Raw genomic sequence first — 23,961 nt, 5'->3', positions numbered from 1 at the left:
TCAGGTGTTTGTTTCACCCCACTCTTTTATGGAGTTTACCGAAAGCTCTGTATGCCTTTGCTAACCTGTTGTCTATTTCTGCATCAATCTTACCGCCTGAGATGATGCTTCCCAGCTAATTAAACTGCTGGACTGATTTGAGCTGATACTGGGATGATGGGAGACTTCCTGAGGTGCAGGTTGATATAAAACTTCTGTTTTCTTCAAGCTGACTTCCAGTCCTAAAAGCTCAGCAGCCTCTGCAAAGCAGGATGTTAAATGCTGCAGAGCTCCTTCTGTGTGGGCGACGAGGGCGGCATCATCAGCGTAAAGCAGTTCACAAGATGATTTAAGGTCTCAGTGTGGGCCTTCAGTCGCCTCAGGCTGAATAGGCTCCCATCAGTACAATATCAAATGTAGATACCATTTTCATCATCAAGGTCTGCCGTGGCCCTTTGGAGCATCATGCTGAAGAAGACTGTGAATAAAGTTGGTGCAAGAATGCAGCCTTGCTTCACACCACTGGCTATTGGAAACGGCTCAGAAAGTGCATCATCATATCTGACTTGACCGTGCTGGTCCTCATGAAGCGAGATGATCATTTTGAGGAACTTGGGAGGACATCCTAAACGTTCCAAAATCCGCCACAGACGTTTTCTGCTCACAGTATCGAAAGCCTTGGTGAGATCAACAAAGGTTACACAGAGTCCTTTGTTCTGTTCCCTACACTTCTCTTGCAGTTGTCTGAGAACAAATACCATGTCTGTGGTACCTCTGTTGGCTCAGAAACCACACTGGCTTTCAGGTAGAAGTTCTTCTGCTATGGCGGGTTATTAATCTGTTCAAAAGAATTCTTGCAAGGATTTTACCAGCAATGGAGAGCAGAGTAATAAATCGGTAATTTGAGTAGTCTGATTTATCTCCTTTCTTCTTGTACAAGGTGATGCTGTCCTTATTAATAATGCAAAGGTAAAAATTTTGGACAGACTCAAGAATTACTGTACCACCAAGTACCACACAAAAGAAAAACATAATTAAAATGTTTAAATTACTTTTTTAATGTCATCTTATAGTACCAGAATGCAGTTATTGCACCCAGATGACCTTCATTTTGTCTTGTAATGATATTGACCACAATATTGCAGCACTGTAGTCCATGTGGTGTCAGATAAAATTGAATTTTAAGCTTCATGCTGACTAAATAACTTTGTTAACCCCAGTGTAAAACTGTGCAGAGTAAGGAGCTGGAGTATAAGGGTGTTCAGCATGGGGTAACATGGTTCTGTGAGAACACTGCTGGTTTTCAACACTATCACTATCACTGCCATTTCTTTCTGAAAGGGCTCAAACTTTGACAGTGCTATTAGATCTGCAGAATTCAAGTACTATCTTAGTGCTTATCTGAAAACCTTTATTTTAACACAATTTGCAAGCAAACTGACACGCCTGCAAGTGCCATAAAATGCAACCACACCACTTGCAGGTGGTGTTTAGCCAAAACACTCGCAGAGGAACCGCCAGAGGAGAAGAGGAGCAGTTATCCCTTCCTGATAGAAATTTAACTACCAACAATCAAACCTCAACTGCTACCTAGTCATTACAAGGCCAGCCCAAATGGGCAAACCATCTAAATGCAGATCCTTTGGGGCAGAATTCAGTTGCCTAAGTGCCTAATACCAGAATGACTCCTGAGCTGCCCCAGGGCGTTCAGTCTGACCTCCACCCATCACTCTAGAAGGGTGATGCCTCCTTCAAATCCTGTGTCATACCTACCAGGCTTGTAGATAGTGCTGTTTTAGCTGCCCTGTGCTAAGAAAAAGCAGGGGGAGGGGAGGGGGGAAAGGAGGGTGGCAGTTGTTTTGTTGTTTATTCATATCCTCTTCTTATCTAAATCCACACCAAGTGAACGGAATTGCACTGTAGTGTGCAGTGCATAACCACTACATCTGCCCCAAGTCTTTGATAATCTCTGGTTCCCTACGGAGTTCTATGTCATTTCTTTGCAACACTGGTTCCTAACAGAGGTTAAGAAAAAGCAGAAAGCAGCACAGCTCCCAAGAAATCACATATGGAATCATCCCATTCATCAGCTGGCCATGGAGAGAATCTTTACTTACTTTTGATACTTTCTTCTTCGATCCATCAGTGCTTTCTGCTTCTTCATGTTCCTTAACACCTTGGGTAAGATTTGTGTAATTGACCAACTTGCCAAGGAGAGATGACACTTTTGGTCGTATATCAAGTTCTTCCTGTGGAAAAAGACAACTACTCAACTTCTGCAGTTCACAGCATTTATGAAGAGACTGTGGGGGGGGTGGGTGTCACACCTTCCTTGGCATGCCTGAGGCTACTAGGGAACACACCAGGAAAATCATCCAGGGAATGACAGAGTATTTCACTGTGCCTGAACCACTGATTAGGGGATTTAATTTTCTGTAAGGATGGCAACTCTGACAGCAAAAGGCTATACCAAAAGGTCTGCGCTGCATCCTTCTCCTTAGGTGCTAAAAAGCGTAATTACAGCAATAAAGAAGTCTGAGCCTTGGCAGACTTCTTGTAAGAAAATGAATGTGTACCTTGCATGCATCTCTAATGTCAACTTACATCAACAGATATACTTTTAAAAAGGTCAAGTTGCCAAACAAAGCAGAGGGATCAAATCAAGGGGAAAAAAGAACCAGAGTAAAATCTTCCCTTCTCCTTTCTCTTTGAAAATAAAATGTCTCACGTGTCTGCACAGTAAGTAATGTACGGTAAAGAGAAACAGTGAGGTGGGGATGTGGAGGGTCCTGTTGGGCTTGGTGTGGCTCCCACTGGCCTCTGGTGTGAGCGTCTGGTCCTCCTTCCTTCTACATGGAAACAGTCACATCTCTCTGCCCCACGGTCCTAACCAATCAGAATATCTGACCTTTTTCATCACACAGGGTATCTCTGCCTATTGGTACCTCAGACAAGAGACACATGTGCTCAATCCCTCGCATCTTGGAAATCACATTAGGAGCATAAAAACCAGTTAGAGAAATCACCTCAAACAAGGCCAGATTTCTGTCATAGTAATCACCTCCCTTGCCTGCTTCTGTACTATTCAGGAAAGGACTGTTTTCCTTATGGTTGCCATGACCTGCAAAGAAAAAAAGAAACAGGTTTTGAATAAGCAGAGAAAGACAGACTTTGCAACCTTGACAAATCCATAGGGAATACACTTGTTTAGTCAATAGAATTTATTTTAGTATCTAAAGTTATGCAATGTTAGCAGTATCAGAGCTGTTACTCTAAAGGCAGAATTATTTCTATTTCTACTCTCATTAAAATAGAATAAACAGTCACCTAAAGTAAAATTTACAAATAGGGTCACAGCTACAAGGCTTTATGTGCCTTTATTCTCTAATGCTCACTTCTATAACTATTTCTTATACAGAATAGTGACAGTTCTCACGCACTTAGAAATCATTATTAATGCTAAGAGCAACTTTTGAGCCATTATGTCCAAACTGATTAGGTAGATTTAGTAAGACTAAACCCTTCAAAGACTACATTCTGTTAGTACAACAGAAGTAGACAGATGCCAAAGCACTCCCTCCCTTGTTTTTTATTGTTGGTTTTTTTTACTATGCCCACTAATCCCAGATATTAAACACACTCATCATGACTTTAGCCTGTGTTTTGAATATTTAGACTGTGCATTCTTCAGACTCGTCTTAAAGTTAAAACCTAACACCAAGTACAGTAAAAGCAGAGCATTCACACATATAATGAACAATGTTAAAAAAAATGACATGGAAGATCAGTAGAGCTTTCTGTAACAAGTACTAACTTAACAAAAAAAAAGGTCACTATATTTTAAAATAACCTTAGAAAAAAAAAAAGATTAGATTGATTTCCATCTTCAGAAGTTCTCAGACCTATGTCTCCCATTACACTCTGTTTAACAAACAAAAATTCTTTTCTTCTGCCTGTACCTCTTCACTCCCTACTCTTTCAGCCAATACAAATGAAAGATTTCCAAGAGCATCTCCTTAAGAAAGGATCAATCCAAGGAATACTTTTTTTTGTATTTACAAAAGAAATAACCACTAAAGAAATTAAAAATGGAAGAAAAAATTATTATCTCAAATGAAAATCCTGCAAGTTAAAGAACTATTGTACACTGAACACATCGAAAGTAAGAGATTAAACAGCTGGATTTTTTGGTACATATTTTCAATTATCAAGGTAGTTAATTCAACACTACTACACAAAATTATTTTAATATAATTGTAGTGAAAATATCTGTGCCCTCTCAAATCTGAATCAACTTACAATATGAACTTAACACGCAAACAGAAGAGTCCTCCCCTAACCACAGGGATGAGTACACAATGCACTGTTACAAAAGTAATTCTTATAAACCAAAACAATTATGAGAACATTCAGTACTATTCTTACTGAGGGGAAGGGATGCACGGAAAGCAGCACAATTTGCTGGAAATTGCTGACAGTGCTTTGAACAAAACTGTTGGAAAAACAATATTCACAAGCAGAGGGATTTTTAAGCTTCTGGAAGTAAACAGCTGATCAAAAATATAGGTAGAGAGCAGTCTGCTGTGTTTACATGCCTATTGCCTTTCTCACAGTTCTGACACAACTAACCCCAAAATGTTAATTAGCTGTTGCCTTGAACAAGTGGACTCAGCTTATTTGCCGCCCCCACCTACATGTAAGAAAGGCTCACTTTGCTGTACATTGTAGAATTTTCTACTAGAAAGGCATCAGTAAGCGTAACCATACAGCATCCAAATCAAATGTTTATCAACTTCAGCACAGGTAAAAATCTGCAAAAACTCCCTGTTTGCTGTATTTCTTAAGTCTACACTGGCAGCAGGATTATAGCAGATCAATTTTGCTGCAGCGCTCTAAGCTGTGCTGCAGTCCCGCCCTTCTATTGTGGTTAAAGTACATTTGTGATTTTTGCTGAGGAAATGGAGTTATCTGCCATAAACGTTTAACTCATTAAATTAGACACAGATGATGGTGCAAATGATGACAACAGCAACAAAAATAGTCTATTTGAATCTTCAAGACTGGTCTCTACAGTATCTTCTCACCATTACACTTTACCAAACACAGTAGGGTCATGAGCAACTTCGGTTTGTTTCCTCATTTTCCATATACTATGTAGGAAATCCTATATACTATATAGGATCCTGTATACTAGCTCTGGTGACAGAATGTTTGAAATATCAGACTGATTTTTTTTTTTTTTTAATCACAGTGATTTTTACATCAATTCTTTACTGCCCTACTTATTCTTCCATCAGGAACCTTACCTTACCATTGTCTCAAGTCCGTATAATGGGCACTCCCTTACTTGTAATGCTTACAGAAATTCTCACCATTTTGATGTATAAAATCACACTGTTGCCATGATAACTCATACTTTCAATCTCAGATATAGTATGACAACTGTTCTGCCCTTTCAAAATGCCAAGTCTCTCATTATCATCATTGGCATAACCTATCCTTATTTAAGAAGGATCACTTCATGCCATATCCCTGAGTCTGACCTTCAACTTAATTATTTTTCAGACGCAACTTCATTTTATCAGCAGGGAATTTTTCACAATTGGTCTCTTCAGAAACTCTCTCAAAGAGCTTCCATCTTCTCTCTCATTCTCAATTTGTATTTTTAAGCATCATCATTAGATTTTCCTTCCAAATTTGACCCCTGGTATGCTTGCTTTTTACACTTTCCTGCACACAGGAAGCCCAAACAAAGCAAACTGCAATAGAAAAATTAGTAGAACTAGTGACTGGAAATAGAGTATTGTTTTTGCTGTTGCTAGGGCACATCTTCCTCTAGATGGAAAAGTTTAGATGATAGAAAAATACAACTGGCTTTTTACCACATTCACAACACTAGTTCCATTATCCTGTAATAACATACAGCCTATGAATTACTGCAGACAATGCAAAAATAAAAGTGGTCTTTCCTACTAATCTAATGAAGTGCCACATTAAAGCCCCTCTCAAACATTGTACACTTTCACCAGGAAGTGAAGGAGTGTAAATTTATATGCAAGTTCTTTACAATGACACCCTGGTTTCACTTCACCACTAAGCAGAACTGGATGCTGCAGAGATGTGCGCTGATTCAAGAAGAGTGCTACATTGCCATGTTAAATACAGCTAATTAAATGATAGCCAAAAATCACCCTCACCACACTTGCATGTTCAATATAATTTCTACTTTTCAGACATATTCTAAATTAAAGTGTTCATCTTCCTTTCTCTCTTTACATATTCTGTTTCCATTTCACAAGTAAAACCTATAACAGATGACCACTTCCTCCAGAAGAATCACAAATGTACTTTGACAAAATAGAACAGACCAGACTGCAGCACAATACATAAGCTGCACTGCAATAAAAGCTTTGTCGAATATATTCTGTCTGCCAATAAGCAATACTAGCAGCTTCAAAGAGACTTACTTGCACGGGAAGAGCTTGTTATCTCCATCAGTTTTGGAAGAGAGCGGATGTGACCTCGGAAAGCTACTCTGGGGAATTCTTGCCCCAGCTTCACACGAGGGCAGTTTACATTCTGAAGCATGAAGTCTCCTGGGCAAGCACCATCCTCTGACATGCATACATTTTTCCACATTCTTAGTTATTGATTCTTTGGTCTTGGCCAGTAGCTACGTGGTGTTAGTTTTCATCATGCAAGATTGTTTTGCAAGGAACGTTTCTTAAAGAGGGAGCTATATACTCTGCAATAGAGAACAATTTATTTGCCTTAGTGCCTAATTAATCTCAAATTTTGAGGCAGGCAAACTTTATTCCAAATAGGCTCATGTTTTCTCTTCACTTGTTTCAGTGCTTCTCAGTCTTCATTATCTTTCAGTAATTAAAGGCACTTTATTTCTGAATGTTACCAGTTCTCTTCCAAACCAAATAATTCTATTTGCAGCCACCACTACAACTATACAGTTCATCTAAACATCTCCAGCATAGTTCCCTGACTATTTTAACGCTCCCCTACTCAGATATGGACACCGATCTGTAGAACAAGTTCCTCATCACATGGATGACCTGAGTTCCTTAAAATATTAAAGACGGTTCATGAACAACACCTACAAATCCTAAGTGTGCATACTCCCAGACATGCAAACACAAGCCCAGAAGACAGAATAAAAGCTTAACTTTTATCTCATTGCCAAGAAAAAACACTGTGGCTAAATCTGTAGCAGATATTTTACTGACTGCTTTTATTTTGTTCTTCTCCAAAAGGTTAATGTTGTCTTTATTCCAAAAAAAAAAAAAAAAAAGGAGGGAAGAAGATTAAGAACACAGAGGACAGTATTCATGTTACTGTTTTCCTTCTAGGAGAGGATTAGGCCAGACAGACACAGTTTCACTGCTTGAGCAGGCTGAATGCAAGTCTTTTGTGCGAGCCATTGTATTTTTTTTAGTAACTGAGGGATGAAAACCAGAATTTAGAGAGAATTACAAACAAAACACATATATGAAATTACCTAAAGAACAGATTAGTGAGGATAAATGAAAGCTGAACAATTAGGCACAGTGACATTATTATAAAGAACAGGAAAGTTCACAGAGGTAAGGTCTACTCAGCCAGATTACTAAAATAACCATCCCTGTAAGAAGGCGGCAAGAGCAGTTGCATGGCTCGACCTGCCAAGGTTTTATTCTCCTCTACTGTCAGCTTCTGAACTCCCTTTTAGAAAACCACCATCCCCTACTTCATCATGTTCAGGTAAATAACTGGAAATTAGCGCATCGTGAAACAATTGCCGATTTTTCCACTTGGACACGACTAACTCAGAGATGCTCACCTACTGCTTATGGAAGCTTTATCCACCTGGCAAGTTAAGGCACGACAAAGGCACGGATAGTCTGACCAGTTTCAGTCTGGCCAGCAGAGATAATACGGGAAGTGAAACAGAGTAATACCAATTAAGCTACAACAAGGCTTAAAATATTAAAGAAAAAAATTCTGAAGAAGGTTGAACTTTGATAACAAACTTTTGCTACTTTGCTTCTACAGGCAATCTGAGCTAGTTAAATGCCAGCTGGCAGAGGCACGCACACCACGCCCATGGTATCTCAGGAGGAACAGCCTCAGACAGGAAAGCTGGACAAAGCTCCAGATACAGCTGTGACCTGGGATGATGGCATGCAGGCTGCCATAATCCTCCCTGCCTGAAGTGTCAAGAATTACATCTTAAGTGAGGGGCTAAATTTCTTCAAATAATTTTAGTATGAATCAGAGCACAAGTCAGAGTGGGAACTGAAATGCTTGGCTTGACAAAGAAACCTGTTGGTTTACTTACCTCTATAACTGACAAGTAGCAGAGATTTCCTAGAAAACCCAGCTCAAAGGACAGTTCAACACACCTCCCTTCAACATAATTTAATTTCTGGAACAGCCTGAGAGTTAATATCTCACTTTTAATTGTACTATGCATGTACAGACTCCTTTATGTACACCACAGTAAAAAATATTGTAATGAAACAGCCTGTCTAGCAGCTAACACCACTTTTTGCTGTTATTCAGACACTATTTCACAAGCATCACTGGCTACAAAGCTTGTGATAGTTAAGGACACAAACCGAGCCATTTTCATGCCCACGGAACATCATTTAATCTGACTATTTCTTCAGTTAAAAAAATGCATTCATACTTTTAATATTCCATCTACAAGTAACACTGGAACCTAAGATTAGAAATCAGATTTGATATTCAAGTACTTGCTGTGGGTCTCCTTTAACCTAATTTCAGCTATCTAAACAGCAGGCAATTATATCCAAGTAGTCACACAAGCTCACTTTTCACTCAGAAAGAGATGGCCCAATTAACTGATCCCTGGAGTGCCTCCTGTGCACCTTGGCATGCTGCAAATTACCCCTAAACTTAAATAAAAGCCTAATTTATGCATAGTTTAAGGTATGCAACATTTATCCCACTTAGGAAAGAAAGTTAGTTGTGTTCTGATTTATTTGTGCAATTCCAGATTTTCATGAGTCAAGATGTTCTGCACATTTCTTCACGACTGGCAATTAAGCCAGAATTTATTTTGATTTTTTGACCACAAAGCCAAAATAGGTTTGCTACACTTAACTGTTCTCACAAGACCTAGAAATAAATGCATACACCCATGGTAGGTATTCTACAGGGGAAAAAAAAGTTAGAGAAACAATGGGATTCCTCCAAACAGAAATTATTGCATGACCAGGTAATTTTATTAGTCACAACATTAGTATTGAGGACATTTGCTCACAGCCTCATGGATGAAGTTTTTATATTAAAAGCTGTACATGTCCGGTTTTATTACACTTTGGGGTTTTAGTTTGTTTTTAAAACAGTTCTTGAGAAAGCCCTTCTCAGATGCCAATAAGGATAATGATTTCCCAAGCACTTGTACTGTTCCATCCAAAAGGTTGGCTGATGTTCAGAGCATTCTACTTGTCACCCACTCAGTATTGCTAAGGAAAAGAAAAATCTCAACACCTTTCTGGCCTTTTCCAGCAGTTCTAGGCCCTGGTACCTTCACATTTCAGGAGCCAAGCATTCAAGAGTACTGCTGAAATATATCAAGAGACTGACTTATCAGGATAACCTAAGAAACATGTAGATAACAATACATTCAAATAGATTTCAAATACATTCCAAATCTCATTATATTCTTTACTTATGTGTCTCCTTATATTCTTTGCTTATATTCTTTACTTATACTTAACGTATTCTTCACATGTGGCTGGACTAAACAGAACTCCTCAGAACTGTTATGGAACCTTCTCTTTGGTTCATTTGGGAGACTGCAACAAGTAATTCTATGTACAATTATGTCTTTGCAGATATCATTATCTTTAAATTTCCTGAACAGACATCGGATACGGCTTCTTTTCTTAAATTACTCACTTTCAACAACTTAGCAGAATTCCTAATCCAAAGTCAGCAGTAGTACATAGTAGAGATTTTTCTTTTAAGTAATAGTAAAAAAGAGAGCCTATTGGAAATATTTGCTTCTACATGAATAGCACACAACTAGTCAGAAACATGAAGCATTTCTAAAACGAAAATTCTGATTACGAACTCAATTGTGGCAGCTGACAGCATGGATCAGATAATGAGGAATACTTACTTTCCCTTTAGCTACAAAGTAGTCAATATTATCCAAAGCACATTTTTAATGCAAAACCAGAAAGTCATGATTTAACTTCCATGTTTTTTAACACTGAAACCAATCATTTCTTTAATTTGCAGTAGCAGGAGAAGGACAGTGACAGTCCAAGCTCAGAAAAAACAGTTCTCAAAATGTTTTGATAACTCCACTAAGTTCTTGGGTTGGAGGTGGGCTGTTTTAGGAGTGGAGGGGTTTTACTTAGTATTATATTTACATCAGAAATAGAAGCAACAAGAAATAAATAGCATTGCATCTAGATAGATGAAACTCATTCACACTACAAACTATTCATTGGTAATGAAACAACCCTCAATGCCAGTTCACCTTGAGCTACCAGGTCTTTTTCACTGAAGGTGGCAGAAAGCACGAGCTATAAAATCCCAGCTGACCCAATATTTTATGAAAATAAAGGTCAACGTCGCACTAGATAACAACCCATGCGACCATATGGCTATGTGAGAAGAAAGCACAGCAGAACGAAAGGGCAGATCTTTCCTTGGATAGCTTTTAGGCAGCAAAGAGATCCTCTGTACTTGAAACACAAGCTCAAACTCAGTTACGCTGACAACATTGCAAGCTCACGTGCCTGATTCAGGCGCAAACTTCCATCAGGAACCGCAGTTTAGAGACCAAACTACTGACATTCATGGGTATATTAAGAATACATGGTGTTCATTCATTATTATAATATTATGTAATAACATTATTTGTTTGACTGTCAAATTGACACTGTCAATATAGTTCTGGGTTCTACCCAGTTCTACTATAGTTCTACCCAACTAGCAAATGTGTGATTCTTAAGATTCATTACGCACTACACTGCAGAATCCAGGTACATATTTATAATCAGCAACAGCTATGGTACCTACAAAAGTGATACAAACAAAGCACAATTTTACCAAAAAATAAATTACGAAGATGCATTATTGATAACATATTCGTTCCACACTGAAACAGTTCAGAGTTCAAAAGACTGCATTTGCCTGTGTTCTGCATGAAAGAAACAGCAAAAGCTTTCCCAGACCTATGCAACAGTTAGGCTGCACCAGAGCATAAAATTAAGTGTACAATTAAGCACTTGGATTTATCGCTAGATAAATGTGTGAAATTATTATCAGACTTCTACCGTACTTTACAGAATTAGATAAGAGAATATCTTTATCAATCAAGTTAACTGATCCTACACAACTTGAAGGATTTAACAATTTAATAACCCTGTGTTTCAAGAAGTGCAATGATTTTAATCTTCAGTTAAGTTACACTGATAGTTTCAGAAAAATTGTCCTAGAAGCCCTACAATTTTTTGTAGGTGCTAATATCAACACAAAGTACTTACCCTTTAGCAATAGTTCTTTGCCATTTTCAGTAATTTGGTTTACCATTGTTCTTCTTCCTGCTTTTAGCACATGCTTTAGTAAATGCTTTCTCCAGGGAGTCCTGAGGATTGGACAAGTTTAGTAATACTGTATTCCCCAAAGAACTTTTTTCTACCTGCTCTGACAAAGTGCTGGCTGCAATGTCGAATTGGACTTCCAGGACACAGGAGTTTCTTACAGAAAGCTAAGCCAACACTGATATAATCCTGACATAAGAATCCTTTCAACACTGAGAAAACATACAAATATCAGAATCATACTCAAAATGCTATTTGTCAAATCCAAGCCCAGCCACATTTAAGAGAAACACTGCCAGTTGTTTGCACACTTACTCAGAAAAGTGTACCACAAATCTGCTGTTTGTTCAGGGTGGAATCAGACAGCATTTTAAACCTGCTAATGTCACAAAAAGTATGGTTCTGCGGCGTTAGCCCTGTAGGCATTTCAGCTTTCAAGTGAAAACAGTGATCTATTTCTTTCCATCTTCAATATGTTACAATATGGTTACCCATTAACAGACCAACCATATACAAGATCACCAAAAAAAGCATCAGCACAACAAAATGGGAGGTTTACGTAAGATACACAAGTAAACACTAACTTAATGATTCTAAGCAGTTCATAATTATCAGAACCCCCATCATTCTGCCCATTCACAAGGAAGTCCTCTAGATACCAGCACACACCACACTGAGACTTATCTATGTGACACAGTAGGTACAGTCACCAAGAATGCCTGTGTAATTAAATATGTCAAATCACTTTTGAGAAATTGGATTTAGGAACTCACATCACTTAGGAGCTTTCGTAATATAACTTGTCATTGCCAGTTGAAAAAAAAACGCACTATAAAAAAACAACCTTTGTACTTCACTGTAATCCATTTCAGAGGTTCTTTCATGTGGAACAACTCCAAATCATTTCTCACAACTATCCTCCCTGAAACTCCATCCTTTCACATGCATGAAGGCACCTCAGATAAGAACGCCTTATATCAAAATATAGGGAGCAGCATTCTAGCACTTTCCCTGCCTCAGGCAAAGCCTCTTGCTGCAAAACGTTCTCACTTTCTCCGAGAGACAGCAACATACATCAGACCAGCATGCAGATTCCATGCAATATTCAAATCAAGTTCACCTTTCTCTCCAATACCAAATACAGAAAATTGTTTTCAGCCCTGCATGTATTCAGTTGACCACTGCTACACAGTACAAAAGATGAGAGAACAAAACAAAACAAAACAAATTTTTAAAAACAACAACAACAACAACAAAAAAAAACCACCAACCAAAAAACATAACCACAACACACCCCATAATTTTGGACATACCTGCTCCCTCTTCCAGCTCAACATGGGCCAAAGAAACAATTGTATAGGCACAAACCATGCAGTGAGAGAAAGCAGGTGGGAACAGTGACCATTAAAAGCCAATACTGTCACCAACTCAAAAAGCTTCCTACAGGAAACAACTGGAAAGAGAGAAGGTATAAGCCAGGGTGCTAAATATCTCCAAACATGCAAAAAATAACAGAAAAAAGGAGGCTTAATTACTTTCAACATTTCAATGGATGTACATTCTATGCATTACATCACGTACAATGTACATTAACAGACATCTACTATCCATTTCTGGAAGACAGTAGAAAGACATTGGTAACTGGTTACAGCTTATTGTGGAGTCCTGAATGTTCTATTAGTTTTCAGCTAATTCATACAGAAAGTGCTGAACATCAGATATTTCTTACATTTGAGAAGTACCATGTACCATGTGAAAACAAAGTTTGCAAGAGATTTTTTGAAACTAAGGAAAGGTGTGGAGGGTGTTTTCAGAAAAAAAAAAAAGAGTTAATCCTGTATATGGTCCAAGGTTGAGATCCAAGGATGACCCAGTGTGAAGTGCTGCAAATAGCCAAAACTCACTGTAACTCTGGCCATAATACTTACAGAATGTATAAGTCAGCAAGAGACTTCTCCAGGGAAAGGGAGTCACTCCTTCCCAGTGAACATTTTAGAGGGTGGAGAGCACTCTGACATTGCATGTGATAAGCAACAAACCACTGTCCCTCTAAAATCCATACATTCTAACACACATTTATAAAGAGCCCACAGGTCTTCCATAATAGCACAATATAGTTCACACAGTGCAACACACAGCACAGATCAAGACATTCAGAGATCTGGAAAAGCCACAGTTGCTTTTATCATCATTTTACAAAAAGCTCATCCATTTGCAAGAGCATCAAAGCAAAGTGAGTACAGCACATTAACTCACAGAAACTTTTCCAAGAGCAATGGGCAACATTAGATCACTTTTCTGCTCCAGTCAGAAATTAAACAGATTCAATTGAATCTAAGTGTAAAGTAACTCCAGGACATACAATGGTGAGTTTACTCCTAAATATATGCTTCTCCCAAAAAGTCCATAATACGGTATCTTAAAAGGGCAAAGGCAAAATATTGCAATTAAATCACTCTGTGTGTTGCTTTCAGTTACAGCTTTAAAGCTCCTTACATATATGCTAAAATGCATCTTAACACCAGGAAGTTAATCATCTTCCTATTTGGTTACACAGTATTGAGATCTACCAAACACAGCTCAGCTATACTTCCTTTCCTGTTTGGTTACCATGCCCCAGAAACTAATCCCTGACATTGCCACCACATTTCCCAGAACACAGAGACACATCAAAAGGGAGGGGTTGGTGTCTGCCTAAGCAAAGAAGTCAAAATGCAAGTTCCATGTGGGAACTGAAGGAAGGGTTGGCTTGTGGTGCTCTTATAACAGCTGTGCCCTGGAGATCATGCCCCAGTACAGGGAGCAGAACACAAACAGGAATCAAGGGAAAGGAAGGGATCCTGTTATGGGGAGATGGACAAGTGGTATTACTGCCAAACACTTCGTATGGTAAAAATCACAGACTGGACAGTTAAAACCCTAGCAGAACAAAGCCAAATACATTCAGGAGCAGTAGGTTCTAAAATCAAACCTGCAAGATAACTAAAGAACTTCTGCTTTTGTCCTTTGCATCAGCTCTGGACACAAGCATATACTACAGCAAGTAGAAGTAAAAGTAAAGTCAATTATACTATTCAGAAGTGGATCAGGAGGACAAAGCTCCTGAATGCAAAGATAGAAGGCAGACGAGACACCGTACAGTGCTGTCCTCCGTCAGAGACAGCAGTAGCTATTACTCCTAGTCCTGGCTTAGATCTGGCCTCCGACATGGAAATCCAGAGGTGGACTTTGCACACAGTAACTAAACTCAGGGCTGCTCAGCTTGCAACCAGAGACAAGGTCATAAAACAAAGCAGTATTGCTATAGATAATTTTATGGAGAACAATTATACTCCAGGGCATAAAATCTGTGTTTTACTGCCGCAACCAGCAATTTAAAGTATGCAAGAGCAAGTCTCAACAAGTTTGCCCTCCTCAGGAGTTACTCTCCTCAGGAGTTACTCTAAGTCAGTAAACAGGCAGGTTCTTAATGGCACACCATAAAAACCCTTTTTCCCCTTTGACATGGAAGTGAAAGTCAGAAGTTTGGATGGTCTAATCTGCTTCACGATAAGGGGGGAAAGGTAGTGATTGAACGATGTTCTAAATCCCTCAGATAAACACCAGAGATTGCTGGCTACTCGTAGGAGATGAAAATGAAAGCTGGTAATTAGACTGTAGGGAAAAAAAACACATACAGTTTTGTTCAGGCATAATTAGCTTGAACCTATACATAGCACAGCATGCCTCTGCCCTAAACACAGCTCTGCATCATTGCTCCTCTCTCAGGATCTTGTTATACAATCTCTGCTACACTTCCCTTCAAGCCAGCCTCCAACATCAGCTTACAGCTTTAATTCTCATTTCAAAGTAATCAATGGATTGCATCCTAATTACATTATACACCACATGTAAATCAATGAAAGAGTTGGGTTTCTAGGACAATTCAGGTCACTCGGGTGGAATGGGGAGAAGGGAGCAAATTAAGCATTATGAATTCAAGGGGATGGACCTGTGAGCCAAATATCCATGAGACATTAGGCAAACCCAGAATCTGAACACCTTTGGAAATGCTACTACCTCATTCCTTATGCAAATAAGCTTCCTGGTTTCCTGTAGCAGCACTGTGACACCAAAACAAAGGTGAGATGATGACCATCCTTTCACCAGAACCAGCCACCTCGTCCCTCATCCCTTGCCCTGCTGCCCAGCCCAGCCTGCCACTGGCCTCTCATCTTCTGCTCAGCAAAATGCCATTTCATTTACATTTCTGGTAAGTCGTAAGCTGCCTCCAATCAGCAAAGCAAAACTGCCAAGTTATCAAACTTCCCCATTCATCCATATGCTAGTTGAATCAAAAGCTCTTTTGGGGCAATTAGTGCTTTATTTTGCATGTCAAACTTCACTTCTCTGTCCTACAGAGCACAAAGAAGATCAAAAGATGATTAAGAAAGAATTCCACCAAGCACCTTTAATAGCAGCAAAAATTTTGAAAAAATGTATTCCCAGAACTGTTCTGACCCTATACCTCTGCTGCTCAGACATGAATTATGACTGCTGGAAATTAAACAACCTTCTTTTCCAGGCCAAACCTAGCACCTACCACAAAACCTAAAGCCCTAGTACATGGTCTATTAGGAAAAAATGATAGTTCATTAACTCCAGGAACTTCTTTTTACAGTTCAGAAGTGAATTTGAGACTTGTGAAACAATGTTTAAAATAAAAACCATTGGGGACAACTAGGGAGTAAACAGGCTACAAAATAACCTCCAGACAGCTTTTTTAATATATATATATACATACACACACACATATGTATACATATATATGCAGTTACAGTATACAAAATGTAATGTGGTCATATCCAAAATCAGGACAGGTTTACACTACATGCATTGTAAGAGATGTATTTTTCGTAGTCATGTAGACTTAAATTTAAAACCAGACATATTATTGTCAAGTACTTGATTCTGTGAAGACTAACACTTTTTGTGTACAGTATTTCGTTATTTTGCTTGTTTAAAACCAAGATATTGTTTGTTTGGCAATGACTACAGCAGCCACTGTGAAAGATACACAGTTCTCCATGCATGACAAAATCCAAGTATGCCAAAGGAAATCATCCAAAGCAGCTCAACTGAAAAAACAAGAATAGTATTACTCATTGCCAAGGGATCACTTGTTAGCATTTAAAGAGATGCCTACTGAAAACTAATAATTAAGAAAGCTGTTTTACTAAATCAAACCAAAAAAATACTGAAACTTTATCTGAGAATTAAAATCAGCTTACTACAATTAAGAGATTTAAAATTTCTGATTCAAAGGTTATTGAAGACAAAGGAAACAACCCTAAAACAACCCTATGTAACTTAAATAGGCTTTAGACCGTGTCTTAAAATGGTGCATTTTTCTTCTCTGTAGTTTAGGTGACAGACCAAACTATTTAAAGAAAAACCTCAAACCAACAGGCTGAAGACACAAACCTTCTGATCAAATAAATCTTGCTGTACATATTGGTGCTAACAGGATTTCTTCTGCAGTTTAAAACAGTCTGCACATTATTTGTTGCAACACAATCAAAAACAGGTGTAAATCTTTAACTTGATCTTGGAAGGGGAAACTCAAATGCAGCTTCTCTCTCCCTATGGCACTGGGTATCCCTCCATTCTGTTACATGCACTTAAAAGGTAGTCAGTGATCACTAAGTCTGATCTTCCTCAAGGTGGTTGTTGCCAACTCCAGCAGAGAGCATTTATTATGTTTGGCTACATTTCCTGTCAATGAGACTGCAAACCACCTTAGTCTTCATTCTACACCAAATTTTAGAACAAAAGCCAAATTTAAACTTTTCGTTGAAGAGTATGCAAAAACATTCTTTCGTTTTCTTGCAGCAGGAAAAAGAAAGTAAATGTCACCGTTTTCTTTAAAGAACTGAAACATTGAAGAAATTTGAAACAGAAAATTGAGTAACACACAGAGATCAATTTCATACATGAGAGAGATGTACTACAAATACAATATAAGAAACCCAGAAATGTATTTAAGTTTCTTTAAAAAAAATTCAGTGTGAACAGAAGATACAGCTTCAGCATATTAAACAATTCCCAAATTTAGACTCAAATCAATTTTGAAATGGGGGCTTAGCAAGCATTTGCAGGGAGAATTACATGGAGAATCCACACCTTTTCATGTGCAATTGCTTAGCCTCTATTGCAGGTGTTCTCCAAAACACAAAAAATCAGCAGCTACAAAAGACCAGCAGGTGGCTGTTTGGGTTTTCAACAATCTTCTCTTAGTTTTTTGCAACATGCAGACCCATGCATACAAGGTTATAGGAGTTGCTTTCACATCACTTAGACATATCACAAAGATTCTTCCCAGAGCTTTTTCAAATAACTGAAATACCAAAGAACCCACAAAAAGGCACATGTTTTTCTATATTTAGCTAAGTCTCCTGGTCACCAGCAGCTGGTACCATGTTCCCTTTGGTATCGGACAGCTGCAGCCTTTCCAGCTCTGCCTTAATCACTGCACAAAAGAGGTATGAGACATGCTTAGCAAAAGTAACAGTTTATGCAGTAGCATGAACTTTTTTCTTTTCCTAGACAAGCATTTTAACAGACAAATTAAACATCACAACACCTCATGCTGCTAAAAGAAACTGGGGGTATCCACCATGGGCTCCACTAAAATGTGCTTCTCAGAAATTCCTTTGCTTACATGCGATAAATAAAATATATATCTTCCCCTTCACCCATCCATTTTAAACAGTTAACTCTGTCACAAAACACTTTTCCCCTCTGATTTTTAACATACCGAACACTTTTCTTTCCTTACCAGAAGCAAGAGTCTTCTCCATTCACTAGATTGTTGAGAAAAGTATTCTAGAATCTAGCACTCCCATCAGTGCTATGCTAATTGCCAATTGCTCAAACAGCAAGTAACAAAATAATTTTAAAAAAAACCAACAAAACCCCAGCAAACAAAACAAACACACACACCACAAAAAAAAAACCCCAACTCCCAGAACTTCAAAAGTATGACCCTGCTGCTAAGACCCCTTTCAGGATCTGCATTTCAAACCATAACCGTTGCTGTGTATCTCATAAGTACCCTTAATGCAGCAAAAACATACATCAACATATTTAGCACTGACAGGACACCTTTAATATCTCCAAATTTACGTATCATACTTTTCAGAGAGGAAAAACAAATGCCAAGCTTAGCAGAACAGAAAAAAGACCCTTCCTCATCAAAATACGGCTACATCGAAGACGATGCAGTCTCCATACCACTTTCAGCAAGAAAACAAATTAGAAGAGATAGTTCACTGACATTAGTATTGTTATTCTCAGGTTTACTTTCTTTCCTACCAAACAATTCAGAGGTTCTGCCTCAACTCCACCCCAGTCTGCCTCCTCCATGACTTCTTTCTACAGTTGTGAGGCAACATGAAAAGCACGGAAGACACATGTGCTTCAGAGGTTATGTAAAAATATTCCACTCTGACCACTATGACTGTGCCATTTATCCACACTGCTGCCAGCAGAAGTTCTTGAATTAAGATAACTTAAATTTGTTATTTGGACATGTGTTTCTGTCAGTCCTATTTAGCTGTAGTGTCTAATTTATTATGTGACTGATTTTAAATTACCTCTGGACTTTGCCAAAACACCTACATGTAAGAAGTAAGCACTTCGAAGAAGAATTTTTGAATTATTTTGTGTTTCCATTAAAAGTATCTTTAGACATATTTTATGTGAGCTTTATTTCAAGTCTTGTAGGAGACCGAAAATCTTTACTAGTAAATTAAAACATATTAAAAGCAGTGAACCAGGAAGAAGCTTAAAGTTAAAAAGTGCACCGCTATCACACCAGAACTTCATCCACATTGTCAAAAACAGTTTATTGCTAATGAGCAGCAGAATCTGTTGCTGCACAAGAGCACTGAACACAGTGCAGAATGTAAGCGTGAGGAAAAGGTCTCAAGTCCAGTTAGAGAACTCTGGTCTGAGAGGAAGCCATGTGATAACTGGAATATAAGCAGAGCAATTCCTTGGCAAAACCCAAGGGTGGCAGCCGACCAAAGCTGGTTAGTGACACCAAGCTGATTAGTGTCATTTCTACATACAAAAGTCAAGGGAAGATAAATAACTTCCCACAAGACACGTGATGTTGCTGCACTTTGGTTAACAGGGTGCATAATCACTGTGGAGTTGAGATTCCTACTAAAGCAAAGTGTATTTGGCTTTTGTAATCACTGTTCAGACCCCACTGTCCCTCTTCTTGCCTTGTATATCCAACCTAACATGCTGGCGTTATTTCAACGACTGAGGGGATGCCAAATTCACATTTCTCATCCCTGATGATCCATAAAGAAGGGCTCACGTGTTTATCATCAGATCACAAGATAATTCTTTGTACTTCTTTTTCTAAATGAAAGATGTCAAAGCCTATTAGAAGCAGTGGCAGTCAGTGGAACCTGCTTAGAAAAAAAACGCTGATTTTATTCACAAGCAAGCACTGGGGTTATCTGGGAAGGCTAAATCATTGCACACTAACTTCTTATGGAAATGGTTGACAAGAAATTCTGTTACAGAACAGCTTCACGCCTGTGATGTTTAGATGACACCCTATCGGTTCATGTCCTAAATAAAGCAAAATTAAGAAAAAAAAACCCAACAGAGCTATGACAAATAAAGATTGTTGTAAAAAGGTCAAACCGAAATAAAAATCTGTCAGAATCATAAGGAGCAGCCTAAGAGATTGTGCAAGGAGTATTGGACAACACAGCCACTTACTTTGCGTGGTTACAGTGCCATGCCAGATCATACTCTTGAAGGGCCATGTCATTACTGAGTCACCTTAACCCATCTTCAATCAAACTCAGCAATCCAAACAAGTTTTTAAACCAGGTTCTGAATAACAAGCTGACAAAATAAAATCCTCTCAGAAGGTTCACAGAACAACTGCAATCAGTTTCTCACACTGACTATGGTAGAGCCACTGGATCGCACGGAAAGCCGGGACCATCAACACTGCTTAGGCAGCTCTGTGTGCACACATGCAGTGCCAATACAAACTGTGTGCACTTCCATAGGGCCACAACCTACAACCTGAACTGTGCACTCAAGTCAAACAGTTTACCTTGTCTGGAATCAGGGCCATTACCACCACCAACAAATCCCTCCATGAGCCGGTTATCAGCTGCCACAGAAGGCTCTGGAGGGTAACTCCTCCCTCTGGTCTGCAGGCTCCAGCCAGTGCTAAACAGCTGTGAGATACTCTGCCTTCAACAGGAGCTTCCATCTCCACCATGTCATATCATCAACACTCCTCCCATAAGAGTGGCCTGAGTACTCTGCATAGGATGGAGAAAGAAGCACTAAAACTCAAAGAATAAGAAAAGGAAGTTCAGATTCCCCTCTACAGAGCTACAAACCCAAAAAAACTAGGAAGAGACAGAAACGACTAGTGGGGAAAAACACGCTTGTCAGTACAGGTAGGCAAAACATATCTTTATACGCACACCCTGAGGATATGAAACAGTACTTAATTACTGTGAAAGTAAATTAAAAAATAGAAGGCACTTATAGTTCAAACAGAAACAGAACTACCTAGCATACATTAACAGAGAAGTTACTAGATATTTATAGGCTTTAAAATAAAGAAACTCAACTAACTTCCAGTAGCATGGTTGTGCCCTGCAGTCTGAACAGCAGTATGTAAGAGACCACAGCTTGCCAGTGACTGATGGATTGTGACAGGGAGCTAAGTGAGCATCTTGAAGTGTGTTGTTTGCATGTATCCTACAGGCAGTCTCATACCCAAATGAGAGGTGGTTTGAATTGACCTTCCTTTATCCATCATGGCAGCAGCTTCCACAAGCCACACTTACCAACCCATGGCCAAAGCTAGCTAATGGAAAAAGCACTTCACAACGTCTCCACCTCGACCTGCTGAGATGGGTGAAAAACACCTGTTACTTCCACATGGACTATATGGTAAGTAACCTGAGAGTAAAACAGACCTTTTTTACAAAACAAAGACCAGGCCCTGCACAGCCTTTAGGGCTAGTACCTAAAATTGTCTGTGATAATAGACAGCTTGGGAAAAACAACTACCTTTCATCTCTCCAAAAAACCACACTAGACATGCAAAGAGTGGACATAAACAGACCTTAAGCTACTTGGCAAACAAAATCTAAAATTTCTTTGAAAACTATACAAAGAAAGAAAGAAAAAAAACCAGGAGGTACATATTGGGAGATTAAAGCACATATTCTCAGAGAAATGAACAAAGTAACAGTGCGGGAACTGAACTTTGTTCTTAGGACAGTTGAGTATCACTCAGCAAAATAACCCTGTTGGCTTCCTTGAGCAGTGCAGACTCCCTTCAGGGACTACTGTACTTCCAATAACATTTGGAGTCTGAAAAGTTTGACTGCACAGGCAAGGAAGAACAGGTCAGGTGTTTACTGCTTTTTCTTTTGTTGCCTAGAGTCACGCATGATTCACAGAGGGTAAGTCAGATTCACCAGCTGAGCCCATGGGTAGATCCTCTTCCTAAAAGTTACAGAAAACTAAACGTAATCAAGGCAGAAAAAAAAAAACAGATGACACAAAAAGCTAAAACAACCTTGTACCAGGACTACTCTGCTCTCCAAATCTAAGTATCCTTCATATCTCTCTAGAAAGACTCGCTGTATTTAAATTGTTACCTAAAAGTCACAGCAAAACAACCAAGACAGGCTGAGCACTGGTATTAGCTGTCTAGTTAAAGAATGTACTTCTCACCACCCCAAATCCCCTCCTACTTACGTGATTTTCTTCTGTAATTGGAATAAATTAACCCCTAACAAAAAGCAGCTCTGCCTGGCAGGAGTAGTTGTGAGCCACACAGGCACAAAACACTTGCTGTAGTATTCAAGGGCCCGGTTTGCTAGACAGCCGCGTTTTTTAAAATGACACAAACAGGAAAAGCAGCCACTTAAAACGCTGCTAATTTAACTGACTTCGCTATCAGCCGTTTATTTTGGCAGCGGAGCACTGAAAACACTTGAGCGTATTTCCACGTACTCTTATCACTCTGGAGACAGCCGCTTGTGGAGAAATGATAAGAACCATCCCCCGCCTTGCTTGCCCCGCTCCCCGCTACATCCCGGGCTGTCAAGAAGCGGCTGGGGGGGCGGAGGGAACCCCCGGGTGGCTCCCGTGCGCACCGGGGGACACCGCGCCCATCGCACCCCCGAGGCACCGCCGCAGCCGGGCGGGTTATGCTGCCGCCTCTCGGCCCGGGCCGGCGGGCTGATAGCGCTCACCCACCGGCCCTGGCAATAGCGGAGCCGCCACCCGCTCCAGCGGACCCGGGAGGGCTCCTCGTCCGGGCGCGGCGCCCCGAGCCACCCGCGGGAGCGCCCCCGCCTTTATGTGCCGCGGTGCCGGAGCAGGGTTGGGCTTGCCTGAGCCCCCGGAGCACAGGCACCACCGCCCCCCACCCCAGCCGTGCCCGCTCACCGTCGGAGCTGACGGTGTCGTAGGAGTCACCAGGGGCGGGCACCGCGGCCGGCTCCCGGTAGTCCACCCAACTGAGCCCTTCTACGCTGTCGTACTCGGCGCGGGGCTTGTCCTCCACCGGCACCACAGTGAAGTGCGGCATGGCTGGCGGGGCGGCGAGGGCTCCCCGCGGCACGGCGGCGAGGCAGGCGGGACGCGGCGCGCAGCCGGCGGCGCATTCCTGCCCCGTGCGGTCACTTCCTCTCAGGAAACCGCGCTCCTCAACTCCACCCATTTCACTGCGAGCGCCGGGGCGGTGCAGCTCCCACCGCCTCCGGGAGCGCCGGGCGAACACCAGGCGTGGGGGTCGCTTAGCCGGGCGGGCGTGCTCAGCAGCGGGGGCGCAGAGGAGGGGCCGGAGGCGGCGAGGCAGTGCGGGGAAGGGGGAGCTTTCCTCCCGCAGTCATCGTGACAGGAGCTGGGACCGAAGGCGGCGGGAGCGGGGCGGGGCGGGCCCCCGCCCTCCCTCGCGGGCTCTGCCGGGCCACCCCGGAGAGGAAATTTCCCTCTGCCGTGTCCCGGGTTCCTTCCCCCGCCGCCGCCATTTGCTGGGCAGGCAATGCGGGGAGGGCGGTGGTGGCGAGGCTGGAGCAGGCAGCGAGCGCTTTTTGCCTTGGGCCAGGTGGTCCCGAAAGCGCCGGAAGGGCTGGGTGGTACGGGCCAAACATCAGCAGCTGAGCCGGGGACAAGGAGCCCGGGAGCCCCGCCGGGCTGGGGAGCCAAGCGCGCCAATTATGGATGCCACGACTGCCAGCACGCGGTTACAGCCCGGTCTGGGGCTGATGGAACGGGCGCTGTCACCCCGAGAGTGGCGCTCGATCCGTATAGGTGCCGGTAGCGGCAGCTGGACCCGCTTCATGTGCCTGCGGTG

The 23,961-nt window shown here is 40.8% G+C and overlaps 1 protein-coding gene across 4 annotated transcripts in view; it reads right to left on the bottom strand.

Moving 5' to 3' along the window:
• SLC12A4 (solute carrier family 12 member 4) overlaps window positions 1-23,340 on the bottom strand; it is a 48,479-nt gene extending 25,139 nt beyond the window's left edge. For 2 of the 4 annotated variants that reach the window (XM_050311130.1, XM_050311132.1), the window contains exons 1-3: window positions 23,052-23,340; window positions 3,006-3,100; window positions 2,097-2,228 (exon numbers count right to left, since the gene is read on the bottom strand). In XM_050311130.1, the coding sequence (XP_050167087.1) occupies window positions 2,097-2,228; window positions 3,006-3,100; window positions 23,052-23,325 (501 nt within the window). In that variant the 5' untranslated portion in view covers window positions 23,326-23,340. Of the gene's footprint in view, window positions 1-2,096; window positions 2,229-3,005; window positions 3,101-6,446; window positions 6,725-11,498; window positions 11,584-23,051 lie in introns of those variants that run through there. The other 2 variants (XM_050311131.1, XM_050311133.1) reach the window with 2 other exon arrangements.
• Between the last annotated feature and the right edge of the window lie 621 nt (window positions 23,341-23,961).

This window comes from Myiozetetes cayanensis, unplaced genomic scaffold (genome assembly GCF_022539395.1).
Source record: "Myiozetetes cayanensis isolate MyiCay16 unplaced genomic scaffold, myiCay2020 scf16, whole genome shotgun sequence".
In the NCBI taxonomy this organism is placed as follows: domain Eukaryota; kingdom Metazoa; phylum Chordata; class Aves; order Passeriformes; family Tyrannidae; genus Myiozetetes; species Myiozetetes cayanensis.
This window is presented reverse-complemented; position numbering and strand designations above follow the sequence as displayed.